We start from the raw sequence: 22,660 nt of genomic DNA on the forward strand, positions 1-22,660 counted from the left end.
TGTTAGAATCCATATGCAGAGATTTATTAAGAGACAGCAGTACAAACAAAGGGGTAGGCTGACAATCGTGGTCAGATAAACAGGCAGTGGTTCAATAACAGGTAAGAATTCTGTAGAGCAAACAACTCCAACTCATAATCCAAATAACAAGGTCTAGAACAGGCATGTGGCAAACAAGGCAGAATGTAGGAAAACGCTCGGTAAGGACAGTGGTAAGCTGGCAATACTTCGCAACATGTTAAACACTTCAGATGGCTTTCAACAGGTGGGTACATTAAGTAGAGAGGGAGAGAAAGAGCAAAGTCATTACTCGGGCGATGGCGCCCTCTTGAGGTCGGATGAATGGATGGCCGATGTTACACCGCCAGATCCAAAAGGCAGATCTGGAAATCGAGATTCTGAAAAAAAAAAAGCTAAAGGTGAGTGAGTGTATGGTCACAGGTGAATTCTAGGAAGTATTGAAACTATATTAAAATCTAACCTTTTATTTATTTATTTATTTATTTATTTATCTATCTATCTATCTATCTATCTATCTATCTATCTATCTATCTATCTATCTATCTATCTATTTGCTTGTTTGTTTATTTGTTTATTTTTAAATAAAGAACACCATATAAATTGCTTTGATTTTGTGGTTATTCAATTTCTTTTTTTTTTGGTTAGTGGTGGTGGATATCATGATTAATTAGCCTTACTAATATATTCTGCATTCCCGATGTTATACACAAAACTACCATTTGTAAAGAAACACAAGGCAACGCAAAGCATCAGCTCCGACGTATGAGCATGGCTGTGATGGCTGATGAATCTGATGTAAGGATGGATGACATTATGGATGTAGAGAAAAACGGTACCGCTCAAATAAAAATGCATTGGGATGTGACCAAACATCCACTCTGGGCCTCAAAATCCTCTCCAGATGTAAATGTAACTCCCTACGATTTAATAAAGCCTCTTCATCAACAGGATCGTCCAGAAAAGTATATTTCATTCCCTTTGATGCTCTCTGTGTAACTGAAATGTGTGTAATGAATGAGGTGTTTAAACATCGCTTCCTCTTTAAAAAAGGGGAGGAGACTGAAAGAAACTCTGGGTTTCGAGATCATTTCTACAAGAAATCTAAATTACAGTACTACATAATTTATCTACACTAAAGGCAGACTTTAGATTACTACAAGAAACATCTTTCAGTCAGACTGTCACAAACTACACAGCCACATTTTCTCCACTCATAACTCCAACCAGGACATTATTTTATAGTCCTTACTCTAACTGTTACTGTTGTGGCTCATCTGTAGAGTGAAACTATGTTGAAATAATGTGAGAAACAATATAATAATGCATACAGATAGAAGTTTATTAAAATTTTAAAACAAACCTGAAACATTTTCAGGATTTGTGCCGAATTATTTTGGTTAATCAGGAGATACATATAAAGACATCATTTAATTGATTTACTAATAGGATAATTAATGATTAATATTGCTTTATGATTCAGAAGTCATAGAAACACAGCATAATGATCTGGATGTTCAGAAAATCCAGTGAAAGACTTTTTCATTTCCTCACATCTGGTCCTAAACATCTGTAGACAACAAAAGGTGAAATTGGGTGTAAGAAGGTAAACAATTGTAATAAGACTACTGACATAAAATTCTATAAGAATGTGGTCACTGCTTTTTAAAGCCCTAAGTTGTATTTTTTCATTGCAGTTTACTGAGAACTCCTGCTGTGTCTAGTGGACTTAAGTGATCTCTACAGGGATGAAATGGGATTATGACCACTTCCCAGTCTATGGGACTGTAACAGGTTTTCCCAGTCACTGCAATGCTCAAAGACAGTTTAATGGGTTTAAAGAAACTTAAATGTGAAGTAAACATTGCAAATCTATATTATTATGTTTTTACCTCTTTTTTGGGGGGTCCGGATAAAAGGCCCCACGGAGATGGAGGCACTATCATGGGTGCCCAAAGACCTGCCTGAGCGGTGGTGATATCCAGGGAAACAACGCTGTAGCAGCAAAAATAAAAGCGAAATGTTTAGAGGTTTTATTTTATATCTTGTTTAAGTTCCTGCTTCACAAAAGGTTTTATTTATTTATTCTGGTTGAGTTCTTTCCTACACCACACTATTATAAGTATTTAAAGTGTCACTACCACTAAAACTTACAAACCGTTCACTTTCCAAAGAGTAAAAAGGAATCTTCACTTTAGTTATAGTCGACCTTTAACATGATGAGAGTTCACCATTTTTCTGTCTTAAACACTGTTTACTGGTCCGACTTTGGGGTTCACTACACCTGCTCCTCTCATTGGCTAGTGATCAGGTCCACAAGCCACACAGGTCACTGTAAAATTACTAAATGTTGTCCATCAATCAGCCTTCTCAAAATGTTGGCACCCCTTTACCCCTTTAAGGGCATTATTACACAACCCTCATCCTTTAGGCATATGCATAGTGTCTGTACTAACTCACCGTTGCACAGTTATGATTTCTTAGAAGACAAAGGTGAATGCTGCAGTGAAGGAAAATCCTAGATTCATCATCGTTAAAAGCAAACATCTTAAAGGAGAATCGTCCAGTTGTAGAGACTCCATTCTCTAGAATCTTCACCGTAGCATCGTTTGGATTAGGACACCTGAGAATATTTCATATACTGTTATCAGGAAATTCTTTATTTCTTTAAATTTATACATGCAGGCAATTCATTATCGAGATATTGTACGAGCCGATGTTGTGAATGCATTTTGAACTGTCACCAGGTGGGGGCAGTGTGTGCACAGAGGGTTTCTTACAGGTAGAGGAAGTGGTGGAAGGTGAACACATACAGTTATTTACCACACAAACTATAAGAGCAACACACTGGATATCAACTTTCATCTTCAAAGATTGTAAATATATGTTTGCATTATGTTCAATAAATTAGTCAAGTTACTACAAGTTACTACAAAGGTCTTTTGGTGTGTGTAAAGCTATAGGGGCTGCTGTAAGAGATATGAATGAATATATAGTCTCAAATCTAAAAGAACATCAAACATAAAAACTTATTAATCATAAATCGTTTAAAATAAATTAGTCACTATTATTTTCCCACAGGAAAAGGGAACTGGGTGAGCAACATGCTCGATGACCCTGACCACTCAACTTGAGGTAGTGAAAGAACCTTCGTTTGAAAGAGGAAGTTACTTACATTCCTGTAATAAGGTCCCAGCGAACAGTATAGTTCCTCTGATTTACTGGTGTAGCCCAACAAGAATCTATCACTGTAGCAAGCTGACGGCTGTCCACTCCTTGAACAAAGACGCCTATGTAGATTTGCTCTCCCACCTCTATATTTACCCTGCCATTGTAAGGGTGGGAGAAGCCAGAATCCTCATAGGGAATCATCTTGATCTGGTACATTCCCTCTTTACCTGGAAGAGTCTTGTGCACGATGCTTTAAAAAAAGTTTAACCATATATTTAGTAGCAGCTGGTATAGAGGGCTGGTGCAGACAATGCATGCAAGGCTTAACCTACATCCATTACATTATCAGGTTTTTTAGTAAACTGCAACCCTACCTTTGAATAGGATTTATCTCTCTGTCCATGCTAAATGACTCGCTGAGCTTGTAGATGCAGGAGAAGCTAAGTTCCAGCGTTTTGTTTCTGTGTATAGAACCTGTTGTTGAGTCCATCTCTCCTTGGATTATGTTCTCATAAATGAAATGGGTACCATTGGCCTAGAAATATTAATAAAATAATGAAATAATGTATTATGTTAATGTTTTTTTTTATTATTATTGATAAGAAATTTAATTAAAGCGATCTCAATTGACAGTGATGTGTACCATGAGATTTGTACCACACATGTGGTCATCATTATCAAAGTGAAACACCAGTCTTCCATCCTGGATTGTTCCATTGCAGTTGGGGTCATGTAAATGGAGGTTGTTAGTAAGAAAACCAGCTTCAAACAGCTGACAGCGTGACAGAGACATGTTGCCAGAGCTGCTCTCACATATTTCAATAGAGTCTGGTAAAAAAAAAGTAATTAGTCAGAGACGGTTTGTGAGAATTACGTAATTAGGGCATTTGTTTCCATATGAATATAATTGTAAAATAAATTGTACCATAACTATAAGGATTTTGTCTGGGATAATTTTCGTTACAGAAGCAACCATATTTGCCATCTTTCTCCCCACACCACTCATCCTCAGTACAGTGTAGATCTTCACAGGGGTCAGTTCTCGCTAAATAGAGGAAACATGTGACATACACATGTGTCAGAGTAATTTTTATAAGTTTAAACCTAACATCTACCACAGCATTTTGACTATGATGCCATTTTATTTTATTTTATTTTAGTCCACCATTTATTTAGATTCTTAAAATACTGCCTCAGAGATGAGTGCATGGATACAGCAAACTTACAGCAAGACAGATCAGAGCGCCAGTTTGGGATCATGAGCTCCAGCATAGTGCAAGCAGCATCATAAGCCTGCACAGCTGAACACAGCAAGTCTTGTCCCAATGACTGTGGGTAAGCACATAAGTCATACACACAGGAACTGAAGTAAGATTCAGGGCTGATACGGAAATGGCAATGTTGGAATGGTCCACTGGTGTTGGTGATGATGTTACAGAGTGCAGAGTACTCCTCTCTGAAGGGGCAGTCATTATCATTAACAGGCTGGTCACTAGCACCACATCTAGACAGGACACAGGGTGGATATTATATTAAAGTGTGAAAATGTGAAAAGTTTTGCAAATTTGCACCTTTAGAAATTCTTAGTAAAAAATGTATTTTATAAACATGTAAATAAATATCTTAACTGTGCAACATCTAACTTTTATGTTTTCACTGTCATAACTACATGCATTTACTTGAAACATAGCTGGAATGTCAGCAGCTAAATGCAAATACTAATATATTGCTAACATTTCTTATTGTCAAGGCTAAACTAGGTTTGGAAAGTCCATAAGTTTTATTTCATGTTATTATGTTACTGTTATCTTCTTATCAAATTAATTACCCTGGGCCACTGGTGTTTGATTTCCAACTGTTGCCAAAAGCAATATCATTCTGTGCAAGTTCTCCATTCGGTCGGGTCTTGTCATCTGTAGGATCTCCATTATTGTTACCACACATCCCACACACAGACCCATGGAAGCTTGGGCCCAATCTCACCAATAGTGTAAACTGACCATCAAAGTAGACCATGAGATCATGCGATGCATTCACAACTATAAAATTCTGCTCCTGATATATTTCTGCAAGGTTACTGATTTGATAAGTAGATGAATTCACTGCATTCCCATTAACCTGTAAGAGCAAAAAGAAAAGAAATCCACCATATCTCATACATATTTCCCTGGAAGCAAGAGTATAAAGTTTTATGTTTCAGTATTACTGTTTTAATACCTTTATTTTCCTGTTTTGTCCGATTGTAATTTGTGTTTGCTCCTGTTGTTTAGTTAGCCACAAATCTACTACAGAGACAAAGGACACAACTGTGCTCCCACGATGCATGTTGGATGCCACCACTCTGAATTGTAGACCATTGTCAGAGACATTCCCACATGTCTGAGAAATCTCATATGAACAAGTACCCTGCAAAATGTTTGGTTAAATATTACAATGTTAAATGAAGTTATGAAAAATTAAAAAAACAGAGTACCCAGAGGAAACCCACAAAGAGGAGAGCAGACATGAAGAGAACTACCTTCAAGAGAGCAAGGGTTGTTCCTATCCTAAAGAAACCTGCTCTGGATCCATCAGACATCAGTAACTACAGACCAGTATCACTTCTTTCATTTCTATCTAAAATTATTAAACACATTGTCTATAATCAAATATGAAATATAAAATCAAAAATGACCTTTCAGCAGTGTTTGATACGGTCAACCACAAGACTCTCTTGTCCACCATCAGGAATGTTTGAATTAATGGATAAACATGGGACTGGTTTGCTTCCTACCTGGAAGTTTGCTCTTATCAGGTAACATGAAGGGGAGCACCACAAGGTTCAGTACTTAGTCCTCTGATTTTGTTCCTCTATACTCACTCTCTTGGCAAAGTTATATCCTCATAGGGGGTCTCTTAAAACTCCCATGCTGATGACAGTTAATTTATCTTTTCCTGCCCCCAGATACCACAGCTTGTCTTGACTTTTTTTCAATCCTCACTGGCTTCTGGTAGCTGAACACGTCAGATTTATAACCCTTTTGCATACATAAGGTAAAAACAGACCAGCTCCCTCTTAGCTCTTATCACTCCTGGTAGACTCACACTGTGCCTCAACATACATTGAAACTCTTCTGTTCTGGCACCTATCTGATGGAATGAAACCCTAGATGTCTGAAGAGCTGAGACAAGTAAAGATCTAACGCTTCCTGAAATAAATAAACATGCCTATTCTCCCTGTTCGGTTTTCCTGACAGAGTTTTAGGTTGATGGGTTTCAAAGTCTGTAACCTAGTGAATCAGTCTAGATGTATTCTTTGATAGACTTCAAAGCACTTTCATATGTTTGGATGAGTGCGTCTGCCAAATGGCATAAATGTAAGAAAAAAACTCCACACTGTACTCGCTGCACTGCCATGCTGCCATTTTATGAATGTAATAGTATTCAGTTCTAACCTGAAAGTGGGTCACTGCCCCATCAAAGGTATAATAATGGGGATCTCCTGTGACCATGCAAGTTGACATTTGACTGTAGCAGCCAAGTCTACCATTCCTGATCACACACTCCTCAGTGGAAGAGCAGGGGGTGGAGATGCAGCGCAGGTTATTGGATCCTAAGCACTCACAGTGTTGTAAACAATGTTCAGTCCAGAACTGTTCACCAATCTGCAAGAACAAAAGAAAATATTAGATTTAGATTAGACTTTATTGTTATTCTAGCCGTAAACTGAGCATGTACATGTATACAGTACAAAATATTCAATTCGATTTAATGTGTATAGTGCTTTCAGCAGTGGATGCTTATATGGGGGGCCTAAAATAATACATACAGGTAAAGCACATTAACGTTCAGAAAACATCATCATTATAATTACATATTTCACTGAACACATCATTAGGTTTTTAATTCAATTCAATTAAAGTTTATTTGGATAGCGCTTTTCACAGTTAAAATTGACTCAAAGCAGCTGTACAGAACATGAATATAAAACAAAAGGTTATTATAAAGATTAATATAATACAAAATACAAGATTAATATTAGATATATTTAAATGTGTATGTATTTATCCCCAATGAGCAAGTCTTAGGTGACTGTGGGGAGGAAAAACTGTATAGATCATTCACTGATTTTATTTATCAACGTTTTAACATAAAGTATATCATTTATTTTAAGAGTTTAGTGGTATTAATTTTTACACTAAATATTATTTATACACAAATACCATAACAAGAGAAACATGTCAGAAAACAGGCAGCTTTAATTCTATTCCAAATTTTGTATTGACCCATGGAAGTAATAAAATTAATAAAACATTCAGCCAAAAAAGTATTAATATTAGATTGTGACAGTACAAATTGTAGAAAGGTATAACTATGTGAATAAGTATTATATAAATAAATATATATATATATATATATATATATATATATATATATATATATATATATATATATATATATAAAATAAGTATTATATATATATAAAATAAGTATTATATATATATAAAATCAGTATTATATATAAATATATAAGTATTATATATATATTATATAATGTAAAAAGTGTCAGAAACTCACCTGGAAGTAGAATCCGTTATACGAGCAACCACATTGCTCTACAGGCACACAGTTGTTTCCACTCCTTACAAAGCCTTCATTACAGAAACAACCCTCTCTGCATGTTCTCTCACATGTGACATTTATGCTGCTGGTACAGGTATGACCACAGTCAGAGCCACACAGCTCATAGTGACTGTTCGCAGGGCAGATTATCGCTGAGGAATTAACACACATATAATGGTATGACCTTTTACTACACAACTACTGTTACACATCACATATATCCATCTGTTAAACCAACATGCTGACAAATGATTTTCAATGGTTTATAGGTTTAAAATATTATAAGGAGAAAATATAGATTAACAGTTTTAATTTTCTTTTAATCCACTTACGACATGTTGTATTTTCTCTCCAGGGATAAATCCTGACATTGGCAGACTGGCAGGCACTAACATATGTCTCAATGGATCGGCACAGTACATCGTTTCTGTGCTCAGATAGGCATAGATCAAAGACACAGTCGTTATAATAGGCAAGTGGATCAACATCAGCGTGACAAAAACTCAAAGGACCCTGATTGTCTGTTAGGATTCCACACAGAGATTGTGCTCTAGAGGGGTCTTGGCATTGTGGGCAGGAGTCTCCACATCCATTACATCTTGTTTCATTCCCCACTTTCCAGTCAGCTCCAAACTCTGCAGCAGAAAAACTGAGCCTGCCAGATTGCAAACGGAAATCATCATTGCTGTCACCATTGAAGTTACCACAGAGGCCACATGTGGCTCCACTGTAATTCCCTGGAACTGTGATTAGAACCACCCAAGAGCCATCATAGCTCACACTTAGGCCAAAGTCAGTTGTAATAAATGTATTTCTTCCATTGGAGTAAACTGACACACGGCCAGAGTCGACAACAGCAGGAAGATTCCTGGTTTCACTGTCAATCTGACGAAAAGAAAGAAAAATGTACATTTACAAGCCAATCCAGAATGACTTACATTTATGTCATTTATACAGCTGAGCAGTTGAAAGTTAAGGGCCTTGCTCAGGGGCCCAGCAGTAGTATTGAACTCCTGTCCTTCCAAACAGACCTTCCACCTTAATCAGACTGTATTTATTTATCTAATGTATACTGTAAATTGTAATATTTTAATTTCTCACTGAATAAATACTGTTTTTCTTTATCAGACTTTTTTTTTTAAACTCACCTCAGCTGTGCCATACATGTCGCGTGAAACATGTACCAGGTGTCCTGAAACATTGACATAAACTTCCACAGTGATTGACACTGAGAGTCCATTCCATGGTTCATTTCGTGCAATTACTTGAAAATATGGTAGTCCTAGAGTATCATTACATACAGTTGCCAGTGTATAGTGGCATGTGCCCTGGAAGTCAAATGTATGTCCATCGAAAGTAGTGTAATGGGGGTCCCCTGAAGCAGAGCATGTGGCACTGGGTCGAGGATGGCAGCCATATTCTCCGTCAATGACATGGCATATTTCATGATCTTGGCAAGATGATGAACTACAGTTGACAAAACCTGATGTCCCATCACAGACACAATGGAACTGGCACTGCTGACCAAACCAGAACTGCTCTCCACTCTGTCTGTAGCGGCCTTCATGAAAGCACCCACAACCCATAGGGGGGACACACTGGTCTCCACTTAGCACTAGCCCATTATCACACTGACATCCCTCCTGGCAGAGCCGGGAACAAGGGAATGGAAAAGACAGACTAGGACAGGCTGCAGGGCATGAAGTGCCACATTCCTCATAGTGGCTGTGGGCTGGGCACTGGAAATCTGAAAAAAAGTTTTATATAACTATGTATTGCTCTTTAAAACACTTTTTATAAAACCTCATCCAACTATTCTAAAGTCTTGTTGTAAGCTACTATTTTACTCACCACAGTTGGTGATATTTCTCCATTCTCCGACACTGACGCCACTTTGCTGGCAGAGTACAGCGTAGGCTCGTAGAGCCTCACACATGGCTTCTCTGGCACCATGGGTCTGTCCCAAATTGTCTCTGCAATTTCCTATCCAAATCTGAGGGTCCAGGATGCTATGGCATAGAGCAAATGGTCCATCTCGAGAAGCCATGATGTTGCAGTGATCAGTGAAGTTCTCTTCTGGTTGTACATTTGAGTCTACACAGAAGGCTGAAAGAGATCCAGTTCTCCAGCTATCCCCAAACTCCTGTGAACTATTTAACAAGACTCCACCAGGGCCATAAAACTCGTCTTCAACATTTCCATTGAAATTCCCACACAGACCAGTAAGTGCACCAGTGTAGGTGTTGGGTGCTGTGATTCTAATTAGGTGTGACCAGTCTGATCTTACAGTTACCCCAAATGAAGTTTCCATAATTATACTGTTCACACTGCTATGATAGATAAGGATTTGACCATTGCCAACACTGTAGGGTAGAGCAACAAAACGTCCATCAACCTGGATAAGAAAACAATAGGTTGCCATTTTAAATAATCTAGACAAGATTCAATAATTAATATTCTCAAGCATTGTGACAGACATATATAGGGATTTTAATGAACTGTTTTATAAATCTATATTTAATAATCTTACCTGTATATTTCCGCCTTCTCTCATTTCTAGAGATATCTGAAATCCCCCTGCCTCAAATCTCAGGATCTTAGAAAACCCAGAAGGACCCATGGGGATTCTCTGCAGTGTTACTGCAAAGTTAGGTAGTGGTGATTCATTAACTCTGGTGAGGATGAGTTCACAGGCTCCTTGATACCTGAAATCTACTTCATCAAAGGTGTGATATGAGCCTAGACGGTCAACCCAACAGGTGGCGTAACTGGTAGGTCTGCATCCCCTTACACCATTATTGATGGTACACACCTCCTGTGGACCACATTGATGATGTTGGCAGCTCATTACCATGTTGCTGCAGGTGCATAGCCTGCCACAGTCATTGTCCAATAGCACTGATTGACCCTCAACATAATAAAGTCCATTAAAAGTGCAGCCACAGTTACTTTGATTAACACATATACCTCCACTTAGGACATAACCTGCATCACAGATACAGCTTTCCTGATATGGTAAGGTGCAATTTAAAGGTGAAGAAGGGTTGCTGCATGTTGCTGGGCAGCTTGTTCCCAGGAACTCAGGGTGACTGTGCTCCGGGCATGGCAATTCTGGGAGTAGATTGTAGCAGAAGAGTATGATTAAATTTAAAACTTAAACAAAACAGACCAATTATGGACATATAAAAAAGAAATATTTAACTTGCCACAAAATCCTCTTCTTCTCCATTGACCTAGCTGTACGCCCCGCTGTTGACACTGCGTAGCATAAACACTGATTGATAGACACAGAATTGGTTGGTATCCACCACCCACACATTGATCGTAGACACAGCTGTCTAAAAACGTGTGTGGTGACAGAATAGAGTGGCAACTGGCAAAAGGACCACTAGCATCTACCAAGATTCCACAGTGGTCTGAGTTACTGTAAAGGTTGCTCTGATATGTTGTACAACCTGCACATGCCAGCCCTGAGCACCCGTCAATCTGACAGCCAGGATCTGTGTCTCTCACTGCCTTCCAGGAATCTCCAAAGCCCACGTCTGAGCTCAGGATTTCTCCTGAAGGTGTGCGAAAGTCATCTTGTTGGTGGTTGAAGTTACCACACAGGCCACATGTGGCATTTTGGTAGTCATAAGGCACATTGATGGTTGCATATGAATACGCATCGTATGTAACAACTAGTCCAAATGCTGTACTGATTACAATAGAAAAACCTGACCGATAAACTTGAATAGAGCCGTTGCGGAGACTGAAAGGTGTTGTTGTGAAGGTTCCATTCACCTGGAGGCACAAAGGAACTAAAATCAGCTAATTGATAAAAAATTGGAAAAGATTAATTTAAGTGTAATGATGCTCACCTTGGCCTCATATGGATGATCTTTTACTAATTCCAGTATCTCGTCATAGACGAATACCCTGACCAGGCGTGTCCAGGACACATGTGCACTGCCTCGATGATCATTTTTTCCTTCAATTCGATAGTAAGGCAAGCTGTTGCCACAGGCCTGCCAAGAAAATAATGTTTATTTTTTTTTTATCCCCTACATTTTGTCATAGTGAATTATATTATAATATAAATTATTTAAACCTCAGACAAGATGTAAGTGCAGGTTCCTTGAAAGTGAAAGATTTGATTATCAAATGTATAGTAGTGGGGATCTCCAGAAATAGTGCAAGTTTGGCGTTGTACATTTTGGCAGCTATACTGTAAAGCAGCCGGTTGACAAGCTTGAGCAAATGTACATGGCTGAGAGATGCACTGGAGACCACTGCGGGTGCAAGTGCATTTACGCTGGCAAGTGTTATCTGTCCAGAATATGGCACCTAGTTGCACAAAGTTACCTGGTAGAATAAAGCAGTTAGATTAATTGTAGTTTGTACAAATATTTTTTCAACAGCAAGAATTAATTGTATAGTGTGAAAGAATTACCATTAAACTGACAGCCCCGTGATCCTTGATCTACACGGAATGCCCATCTGCCTGTGACATTCACATTGCTGCTATAGGTAAAACTTTGGTAGTTGTATTGAAATGACCCAGGAATTGAGAAATAGTAGCTGGAGTCAACTGTGTCATAACCAGCCTAATAATAAGAAGAACAATTTATAAGATAAATGTATTAACTAAGCTTTGTTAACTTCAACTAGGTTAAAAAATGCTAATCAATAATGTCACTAAATGATGCATACCTGCACATTCCGGGTTGTTGGAGCAATCACACCATAGTTCATCAGAATAAATGAAGAAAGGCCGTTGGAAATCAAAACTACTTGAAAAGATGTTTCCTGAAAAGGGATGCAAAAACATCAAAGCCTTAAAAAAACAGCTTAATGAAATATGTATTTATTTCACAGATCTCATTGTTACAATTTTGAAGACATTCTCTGTAAACGTCATTGTGGTGGTTATTTGAATTCTAAGAATATCATCTTACCGTATTACTATACGAAAAGTAGGCTACTCTATCCCACGTTGCAACAAAGACCCAAGTAGCATTGAAACTCAGCTGTGGGAAATACTGATTTATGTCTTGTGTAGCTTGAGTCAGAACACTGCCTGAAGTGAACTGTTGATATGAGATGACTCCATTTCCACGATTATCAATGTCAGTCCAAAATGGAGCAATTATGTCTCGTCCACCATTCACAGGGAATTGGTAGGGAGTGTAACTGGACCATGCTTGATCAAAGGTTAGATGGCCATTGTTGTTCACCTACAAAAAAGATCATCTCATTAAAAACATCACCTTATTCAAATCATTCACCTTAATCTGTTTTACATGAATCAATTAATTTATTCTGTAAACTGTATCTAAATTGCTCATATATTTTTTATCATCCATGTTACAATATGTGACTCTTATGTTTACAAAACCACATACAAATAGAGCTTCAGATGAATGCTAGTTAACTTAAAGAACTTCAGTGACCACAGAACAGTACATGGTTCTTATTAAACCTAGCATATTCTTTGTTATCATTTATCTCCATACTTGTGGGTTGCAAGAGAGTAAACTAGCATTCATGAGTTGTTAATTTTTTTCTAACGTGGCACTTTATTTTCAAGTAATCTTGTGGACTCTAAACATATTCAGGTCAATTACATTTTATTTGTATTGCTGTTAATGGTGAACATCTGGACCACATTCTGCCAACTGACTAGCAGATCAAATAAACCTGAAGCCCAGATTACAACCCTTATATGGATGGTTCTGGCCCATGGGATATGTTTGCACACATGGTCTAGCTTGACCAAATACTAAAAAAAAATGTAGCTTACAAACACTTGGTTGTATGAGCTTCCAAAATATATAAATGGTTGCTGAAGAACAATAAGAGATGAACTTCCATCATCTATCCGTGAATTTACAATGTCTCCAGTTCCATATGGGTAAAAGGGACCTAATACAGCAGATCAGATACACAAAACATTAAATAGTCAAAATGAATATTAATATAAACATTATTTTTTAAAATTGGAATATTACACATTAATAAGGCATACAATGCAATTAATTCATTAATATATAGTTAATATATGATATATAATTAAGTATATTAATATAAACCAAATAGTGTAGTATTTACAAAATATGTAGGTATTTACAGTCAATAGTTAAATATTTATATAGTTAAGTGCTATAGTTAATTAACTACCTTACTATAACACATCCTCACTGTAACACTCAGACTTATGTCAGACTTTAAAATAGTCATTTAAAGAGTTCAAAAGGTATTGGGCAATTTGTCCTACTTATTATGAAATAACCAGGGGGCCCAGCAGTAGCATCTTAGTGGACCATGGACATAAACTCATGACTTTCAGATCGGTAGTCCAACACCTGAACCACTAAGCTACCACATACCAAAATTACTGATGGGAAGGTCATAAGTTCGAATCTCATGTACACCAAGATGCTGCTGTGGGCCCCTGAGCAAGGCCCTTAACCCTCAATTGCTCAGTTGTATAAATTAAAATGTAAGACACTGGATAAGGTTGGATAGCTATAGTACTCACACACTGTATTACTCCCTCACTGTAACACTCTGCCACCATAATATCACCCCACTGTAACATTCATGTATTATAATGCTTCTTTACTTATACATTTCCTGATGGTATATGGCTATGGGAAAGTTAATAGGAAGCACTCAGCTGCAATGGGGCATTTGTGGTTAGCCTTGTATGTAGTATAAATATTAGTGGTTAAGCTATTATTATTATTATTATTATTATTATTATTATTATTATTATTATTATTATTATATTATTATTTTTTTTACTTTTTTTTTACAGTAATATAATGTACTCTATGGATATTTGTGTCTGCTGTGTTTATTATTATTTTTAGCTGTGTTTGTATTGGTATTTGAGATCGTATATATAACTGTAGGAATATTGCTGGTTAATAGAGCACTGAAGTATTATTACCTGTTGATTGGGTCGTACTTGTGTCCACTGCTAGAAACAAACCAGATCAAGTTTACATTAATTATAACTTTTACTTTTGTGCCAAAGTTTTATTCTAACACGCAATGTGTCAATCAATTAATAAACAAATTTATCACCCAACAGATTAATGTCCCAAACACACAAACTTAGTTAGCAGCTTAGTGGTTAAGGTGTTGAACTACAGATTGGAAGATCATGAGTATATATCGTATATATAACTGTAGGAATATTGCTGGTTAATGGAGCACTGAAGTATTATTATTACCTGTTGATTGGGTCGTACTTGGGCCGTACTCTGCTAGAACCACATAAAGTTTACATTAATTATAACCTTTACTTATTTACTGATTTACTTTATATTCCCGACTTAACACAGGAATATTGCTGGTTAATGGAGCACTGAAGTATTATTATTACCTGTTGATTGGGTCGTACTTGTGTCCACTGCTAGAAACAAACCAGATAAAGTTTACATTAATTATAACCTTTACTTATTTACTGATTTACTTTATATTCCCGACTTAACACAAGAATATTGCTGGTTAATGGAGCACTGAAGTATTATTATAATTGGTCTTATGTTGGTCCAAATTAAATCAATTTACAGTAATGTTCTCTCACTGTAATAATGGCTCTCTATAATATTCTCTCACTGTGCCAACATTAGGCAAACAAAAATAATATTTATTACAAAGAGAATTTTAATGTCATGCAGATAAAATTTATTTGAATTTATTTACCTGTTGATTGGGTCATATTTGGGTACACTGCCAGAAACAAACCAGATAAAGTTTACATTAATTATAATATTGAATTTTGTGCCAAGGTTTTGTGCATAAGGTTTACAACCTTCATTAATGAATTTATATTCTTTATATATTATATATTGTCAATAGTTGATTGACTATTGTGGGCCACTGCAAGGAACCCAATACAAAATGTTTACATTAATTATATATAATAGGACTTGATACAATTATATATATATATATATAATGGCATACGTCATCAAGACGCACCCAATATCTTGTACTTTTGGCAGAATGGGTGAGTCAGCGAGAAACTTAGTTGCTGCAATTTTTATAAATGAAGAGCTGGTGAACATGTTTAACACGTTTAACAAGTTTAACAGTGCGTGTATGGCACAAAGTGGTAAAGTAAACCGCACTCAGTATCGGACTACGGATGAAGAAATGTATTCGCTATTTCACAGAGGAAGGTGAAGGAAGGTTTCACTTATTTACATCTAACAGACATGGATCAAGATCACTAATGTGGATCTCTTTTTGTGTCCACTACACTACTGTCTGCATATTGCCTGATGTAGATAGGTGGGGTAATATGGGTTTGTAATAGTAAATTGTAAATAATTTTATTGCTATAAACTTTCACATTACACAAGGTCATCTCACTGTATCCAAAACAGATATTTGAAAGTTTAAAGAAATTTAACCAAGTCACCAGTCTTGCATCACTTTTCCATATTATGTCAATTCAGCAGCAATAGTAATCATTATTTTTTCATGTTTCTCTAATTCTGTTTTTCACAGCTGTCTCTCTGGAAGAACTTTTTGTATTCTTCACTGGCCAACACTTGTGAAAAAATTCTTTGCATACCAATCCATTTCTAATCTGACATGGATTTTGCTATGCACAACTCACCAGGCTTTGGAAGGACTTGAAAGATTTTATCTTGGAGGGCTTATAGTGCTTTTATTTTTTGCTTTTTTTCAATTCTGAAGTAAAAACGATGGACTGCAGTTTCTGTTCAGACCGTTTCCCATATTTATTTGTTCCATACAATTATATATGAAAAGTCCAACATCATAAGCAAATATTCAGTGTTTTTTTTATGCCAAGGTTTGAGGTTCTGAAGTAACTTTTTGGACTTAACTGTTTTGGTGCACAATAATCTCAGATGTTGCTGGGCACTAAACTTTACTTAAATTAGTTTAATGGTTGTTATATAGGAACACTTTTTTTTGAGGCAACAGAAATGTTTAGTATTGTGACACCTTGATGTGTAAATGTTGCTCAGGCCTCCTGTAATGGCTGAATAAAGCCCTGCAAATAAATGGTTTGTTCTTTCTATTTTGAACATGCTCATTCATTGTCCTCCGAGAATCTGTCCGTACATGACAAACCTGGGTGAAGTGGCTTGGAGCCCACTATAGTCGATCCCGTGAGCGTTAAATGAGTGGAATGTCTGATCCTTGAAAATCAATGGATAACTTACTCCAAACTTCTACAGATGCATCTGTAAGAACTCTACATGCAATCATTCATGAACACTTTCACATTACAGGAATTTAGCTGGTACAGTAGTTATTACCATATACCCTCCCCTGTACAGTCCTAACCTTTCTCCAATTAATGCAATTAATATTTTGCAAATAAATAACATCTGACTTCAGCTGTGTGATGGGGTGTACACTATCGTGAAAAATCATTTTTTAAGCTAAGGTTATGCCTTTATTTGAAGCAAGTTGGAAGCTGTGACAAAAGGTTTTATTCCATGATTTACATATCCATTCCTTCAAGAATGATGTGCAAATTTCTTTCTGCGTTGTTTGGTTGAACATGATTACTCATTGTCATAATGAACATTGCAATAATAGAAATATGATCCTCGAGGTGATGTGAGAAATGCTCCAGATGGTTTACCTCCCTTGCATTACAATCAGCTGTTGCAAAATAATCTTTGAGTTCAACAAAGGATTGAAGTATTTCTGCAAATGGCATTTTAAGCTCCAGGAAATAAACAGATAAATGTATATATTGTCATATGCTAAGAGACACAGTTGGAATTGAAATGTATTTACCTGTTGATGGGCTTCTAGTTACATGCACTGCTGCAAATAAAAACAAACAAAAAAACCCACAAAGTTAAAATTAATTATATGTAATGGATTTCATACAGTTTAAAATAACAACGTGGGTTAATAAGGCTAACTATTGTATTGTCACTGAATGAGGTTTATAATAACACATAGTGCCTTTGAAGTTTTACAGTAATATAATTTACTCTATGGATATTTGTGTCTGTTGTGTTTATTGTTATTTTTAGCTGTGTTTGTATTGGTATTTGAGATCATATATATATAACTGTAGGAATATTGCTGGTTAATGGAGCACTGAAGTATTATTATAATTGGTCTTATGTTGGTCCAAATTAAATCAATTTACATGTGTCATCAAATGTTCTCTCACTGTAATAATGGCTCTCTATAATATTTGCTCACTGTGCCAACATCAAACAAACAAAAATAATACAAGTTACCTGTTAATAGGCTCCTACTTTGGCCCACTGCAAGGAAGACAACACAAAATGTTTACATTAATTATATATAATGGGACTTCATACAATTTAAAATAACGTGATATTGATGGTTAAGGGGGTGTTCAGTCGTTTAGTTTAAGGTCATTTGTGCTGTAATTTAAGTATCATGTAACTATTCAACATAAGGTTTAGATCACTGGCTTTGGCTGATTATGTTTTACTCTCCGTTTTCTTTCTAAAGTCTCAAATTGATTTGTTCTTGGAGCCTAAGGGTTTATATTTATACTGTGGCACAATTTTTGATTTAAAAAACAATCAATTTTGACTAAAACAATCAACAAGAATTTCCTTCATATACAAATAACTGGACAATTGTTTTTTCATACACATTTTAACTTTTGATAGTCAGGTGTGACTTGTTTTCTTATGACAAATAATGAATGATATGTAATCAGAATCTTACCGTGTAATATCAACACACACAGTGGAATTAGACACCTCATTGTGTAGGGGATGTGGTAGCTCAGTGGTTAAGGTGTTGGGCTACTGATCGGAAGGTCACGCGTTTGAACCCCAGGTCAACCAATCTGCCACCACTAGGCTCCTGAGCAAGGTCCTTAACCCTCAGTTGCTCAGTTGTAAGTCACTCTGGTTAAGGGTGTCTGCTAAATGCCGTAAATGTAGGCCTGTGTGAAAAACATGGCAGTTAATAAACTTACAAATTAACTAAAACACATTTTTCGATTAATGCACATTTAAAAAACAAAAACATAATGTTATTAAAAATAATTAAACTATCAATTTCTCTTCAGTTATAGGTATTGTTATTTATTTATTTTTTATCCTGTCACTTTACCTCCTTGCTCTCTCTCTCTCTCTCTTTATCTCTCTCTCTCTCTCTCTCTCTCTCTCTCTCTCGGGGGTCTCTCGGACTTCAGCTCAGCTGTATCTGTCAGTACTGATGCTATTCCTACTTTGCAGCAGCTTCCTTGTGCTCCACATCATTTATATGCTTTTATAAGTAGAAGTGGGTGGACTTTGATAAACTAAGGAATCCATAAGCAATGTTCTAAACCAGTTTTTATGTTTTTCCACATAATTGCTTCCTTGTATTGCTGCCAAATGTATTTTTAAACAAAATTCTTGATATGTTCTGATGGCCAGCTGTGGTAATTCATTTGAACAATTTATGAACAATTGACTTTTCGTATGCTTTTAAACACTCTTTGGATCTTATTCAAGATCTTATCTGATCTGATTAAGTCATAGGTATATAATCAATAATTATGACAAACATTCAGCTTGTCCAGTGTGTGAGCTGCAGGATGGTTACTAATTATTTCTCCGTCATTAGCGTAAATTTTTCCTGTGATGTTGTTTAGCTGTTAGATGTTAGTTAGCTCTCTGACAGAGAAGATTTCAGCTTCAAAGGTGTGCCATCTAGATACTAGAATAGTGTCATTTCTGTAGGGCAAAGTCTGGATGCCTTAGGCAGAGTTAGTAACCCTCCAGCTCCAGATTACATTAAAAGAGGTAACTTGACTATGACTTACAGAGGCACACCTACACCATTGGTTAACTTTTCAGTTAAAAGACAAGGTGAAATAAGGATGACTAAGAAAATAAGAAAAAGAGGAGACAAAAGAAAATATGAGAAGAGAAACTAATGGAAATGAAATGTTTGGTTAAAGGAATAAAGAACCTCAATGTGGAAGGCTAAGGACTTCACCTTCTGGAACAGACACTGTACATAGACAAATGGAAGAAGAACATCTCAGATGTTCAAGAGAACTTTTATCTTGTAATTGTTTATTAATGAGAAGTTTAATTTGCATGCTTGTTTAAAACTATGTGTGCAGAAACTCACAGTGAAAGTTAAAAATCTGCTTATGATACTGTTCTGCATTTTGGTTGCAGGATCTGACAGTGAGAACTGTGAAAGAACATAATGCCCTAGTCACTGGCACCACAAGGTATCAGTAGTATTTAAGCACAGCTTTGCAGCTGCTATAGCATGTTTTTTGATTAATGAAAAGTGTATGAAGGCCTGTGTGAGGTTCAATGTTGCTACAAGATCCTGACTTTGAATGCGGAGATGGCAAAGGTCAAAATTCCCAGTGAAGTCCAAAATAAGCAGAATAACACAGTATAAAAGTCCCAGTGAAAATCAAGAAAGTTTGCATTATTCAAGGAAGAATCACAGCGTATTATACGTTGTTATTGCTTATCAGTTTTGCATCAGAGGACAAACGCAAGCTTACACTGGAGGATTACAAATACCTGGGAGTTAATAAACTGTAATTAGTTCAGATATCTAGAGGAAGTTCATTCCACCACCTTGATGTCAGAAAAGAAGACTCTTGATGTGTACTTACCTATTACCCTGATAGATGGTGGAACCAGTCGAACAAACAGGTGTCACAAACAACCGTGTCTAATTTTTACTTTAAAAACAGTCATTATTTTTTTGTAAATTCTAACTGTCAAAATCAACACTAAACCAAGCCTAACATGTCCAGTCAGATCCTGAGAAAGTGCCTCTAGAAGCTTCTGAAAATATTTGTCTACTGTCAAATTTGTCTACTTCAGATTTGTCTACTTCATTTATTAGTTGTGGAAAAGTAGCTGGACTATCTGACTTTAATGTCAGAAAGAAGGATGTCTAAGCTACTGACCATCTCAGACAACTTCTTCCACCCATTCTATGATGTCCTGGACAGATACAGGAGTAAAGGACTGATGTCCTGGACAGATACAGTAGTAAAGGAGTGATGTACTGTACAGATACAGGAGTACTTTCAGTCGCAGACTCATTTAAAAATGTGCTCCACAGAGCAACACAAAAAATCTTCCTTACCTGTGTCAATCGGACTTTACAATTCATTAGTGCAACAACATATTTCACTGTGCAACAGTACACCGTTACCTTTATAGTTCTTTACCTATATATATATAAATCTTTTATATATATTATCCTAGTGTATGTAAGACTTATTATTTTATATTTTTATATAGAATTATATTTATATATTCTTATTTTGGTGACATGTAGCTGTGATAACAAACGTAATTCCCCCCTATGGGATTGATAAAGTATTACTGAGTCTAATAGATAAACTGTGTGGTATACGTATGTCTGAAACACACAGTTGTACAGAATGTCTCTGTGTAGAATTTCAGATTCCCTTTACTGGAACTAAGAGACCAAACCTGTTCCAGCATTATAATGTCTCTGATGTGTAGAGATAACATCAATCATTCTATTGTGGCTCATAAGCCTTTAATTATTTTTAATTATCACCTGACTAAATTAATTTGTTTACATCAATCCTGCCCTGGAATCACTGCACCATCAGGTTTGGTGACATGTTTAACATGCAATATAGAGAAATCAAAGAGAGATAGAAAAGACAGACCTTAATAATAAAAAAATGAAATTATTGTAATTCCTGATATTTAAATCTAGATGTGTTACGCACTTAGCACTTACTTAGAACTTCATTGAACCTAAGTTTAGGTGAGTGTTAGAACAGATAGTCTTAAAGAAAATTTAAATAAATATCATAATATTTGGTTGCAAATCCCTTAAATGCTATTTACTGCATAACTTTTTGTATTTCAGATGAATGTTTATAACTTATAAAAAAAATGGGTAAATATACTTAACCCTCCTGCAGACCCCGTCTGAATTCCTATGCAAATTAGGAGCGCCGAGTCAACTTGACCTTGTCTGTTTTGACTGCTTATATGATAGCCTCTTTTTTTTCACCTTGTTTACAACATATTAACAAATATTTTGCAAAACGTTTTGTAATATTTGGTATCATATAATAAACCTCATTAAAATGCAAAAATGCCTCATTTTCTATTAAAAAAAAATGAAATTTTGAATTACTTTCACTCTAGAGGCACAAAAGTTAATGCACAATTACAGGCTGGTATATTTCAAAGCCAGGAGATTGTTTTGAAACCATCTTGACCATTTTTAATGTCAGTAAATAATAATAATAATAATAATAATAATAATAATAATAATAATAATAATTTTGAAATGAAAATTAGCCAGTATTTGTGCACCAGTAAATGTACAAAGTGAATGCAATTCAGAAGGCAATACAAATAAATGATTTTAGAGAAATTTCTATAAATATCTCTAAAATAAATGATTAAAGTAACTTAATAAAATCTCTTAATGTCACTTATGTTATGTTATGCCTAACTTGAACTGTGATTTCCTTTATATTTTACTATTATTTGATATTATTTGAGTAAATGTAAGCAACATATAAGAATAAGAAGAACAAATGTTAATTTTAAAAAATCCCATAGCCAATGTTGCTTCATATGTCTTTATAATTATATTTTATTGTGGATGTTTTCTCACAATTCTGATGTAATGTGAAGTAAAATACAAAATCTAAAAGTTATAAATGTAAATATAAACATATTATACAATCTTAAAAAATGTCTCTAGGGTACGACCGTAACCCTAGTTCCCTGAGGAACAAGATGGGCGGAGTGGCGAAACGCTATGGAAAGGCCCCTGCGTGACCGTGCTCTGAACCACGTGTGTAATCGGACCAATAGGCGTTAACAGGCAGGATGACGTTGGGTAAACAGGAAGCTACAAATTT

General features: G+C 36.0%; 2 protein-coding genes across 52 annotated transcripts in view; both read right to left on the reverse strand.

Annotated features, from left to right (window-relative positions):
* Positions 1 to 22,660, reverse strand: part of LOC113653753 (interferon-induced very large GTPase 1-like) — an 859,689-nt gene that overhangs the window by 609,116 nt on the left and 227,913 nt on the right. The window lies entirely within an intron of this gene.
* Positions 1 to 22,660, reverse strand: part of LOC113661809 (alpha-tectorin-like) — a 113,872-nt gene that overhangs the window by 33,192 nt on the left and 58,020 nt on the right. For 22 of the 50 annotated variants that reach the window (XM_047816200.1, XM_047816186.1, XM_047816190.1 and 19 more), the window contains exons 30-52: positions 13,574 to 13,695; positions 12,729 to 13,007; positions 12,484 to 12,579; positions 12,224 to 12,377; positions 11,882 to 12,135; positions 11,652 to 11,798; positions 10,998 to 11,574; positions 10,322 to 10,902; positions 9,643 to 10,186; positions 8,940 to 9,538; positions 8,124 to 8,676; positions 7,747 to 7,943; positions 6,624 to 6,833; positions 5,407 to 5,595; positions 5,018 to 5,307; positions 4,416 to 4,693; positions 4,115 to 4,234; positions 3,833 to 4,017; positions 3,564 to 3,724; positions 3,194 to 3,439; positions 2,479 to 2,641; positions 1,911 to 2,013; positions 1,340 to 1,588 (exon numbers count right to left, since the gene is read on the reverse strand). In XM_047816200.1, the coding sequence (XP_047672156.1) occupies positions 1,581 to 1,588; positions 1,911 to 2,013; positions 2,479 to 2,641; positions 3,194 to 3,439; positions 3,564 to 3,724; positions 3,833 to 4,017; positions 4,115 to 4,234; positions 4,416 to 4,693; positions 5,018 to 5,307; positions 5,407 to 5,595; positions 6,624 to 6,833; positions 7,747 to 7,943; positions 8,124 to 8,676; positions 8,940 to 9,538; positions 9,643 to 10,186; positions 10,322 to 10,902; positions 10,998 to 11,574; positions 11,652 to 11,798; positions 11,882 to 12,135; positions 12,224 to 12,377; positions 12,484 to 12,579; positions 12,729 to 13,007; positions 13,574 to 13,695 (6,056 nt within the window). In that variant the 3' untranslated portion in view covers positions 1,340 to 1,580. Of the gene's footprint in view, positions 1 to 1,339; positions 1,589 to 1,910; positions 2,014 to 2,478; positions 2,642 to 3,193; positions 3,440 to 3,563; positions 3,725 to 3,832; positions 4,018 to 4,114; positions 4,235 to 4,415; positions 4,694 to 5,017; positions 5,308 to 5,406; positions 5,596 to 6,623; positions 6,834 to 7,746; positions 7,944 to 8,123; positions 8,677 to 8,939; positions 9,539 to 9,642; positions 10,187 to 10,321; positions 10,903 to 10,997; positions 11,575 to 11,651; positions 11,799 to 11,881; positions 12,136 to 12,223; positions 12,378 to 12,483; positions 12,580 to 12,728; positions 13,008 to 13,573; positions 13,696 to 14,725; positions 14,756 to 15,011; positions 15,045 to 15,163; positions 15,194 to 15,486; positions 15,514 to 17,568; positions 17,599 to 18,026; positions 18,054 to 18,489; positions 18,726 to 22,660 lie in introns of those variants that run through there. The other 28 variants (XM_047816214.1, XM_047816212.1, XM_047816213.1 and 25 more) reach the window with 28 other exon arrangements.

This window comes from Tachysurus fulvidraco, chromosome 7 (assembly GCF_022655615.1).
Source record: "Tachysurus fulvidraco isolate hzauxx_2018 chromosome 7, HZAU_PFXX_2.0, whole genome shotgun sequence".
Taxonomy (NCBI): domain Eukaryota; kingdom Metazoa; phylum Chordata; class Actinopteri; order Siluriformes; family Bagridae; genus Tachysurus; species Tachysurus fulvidraco.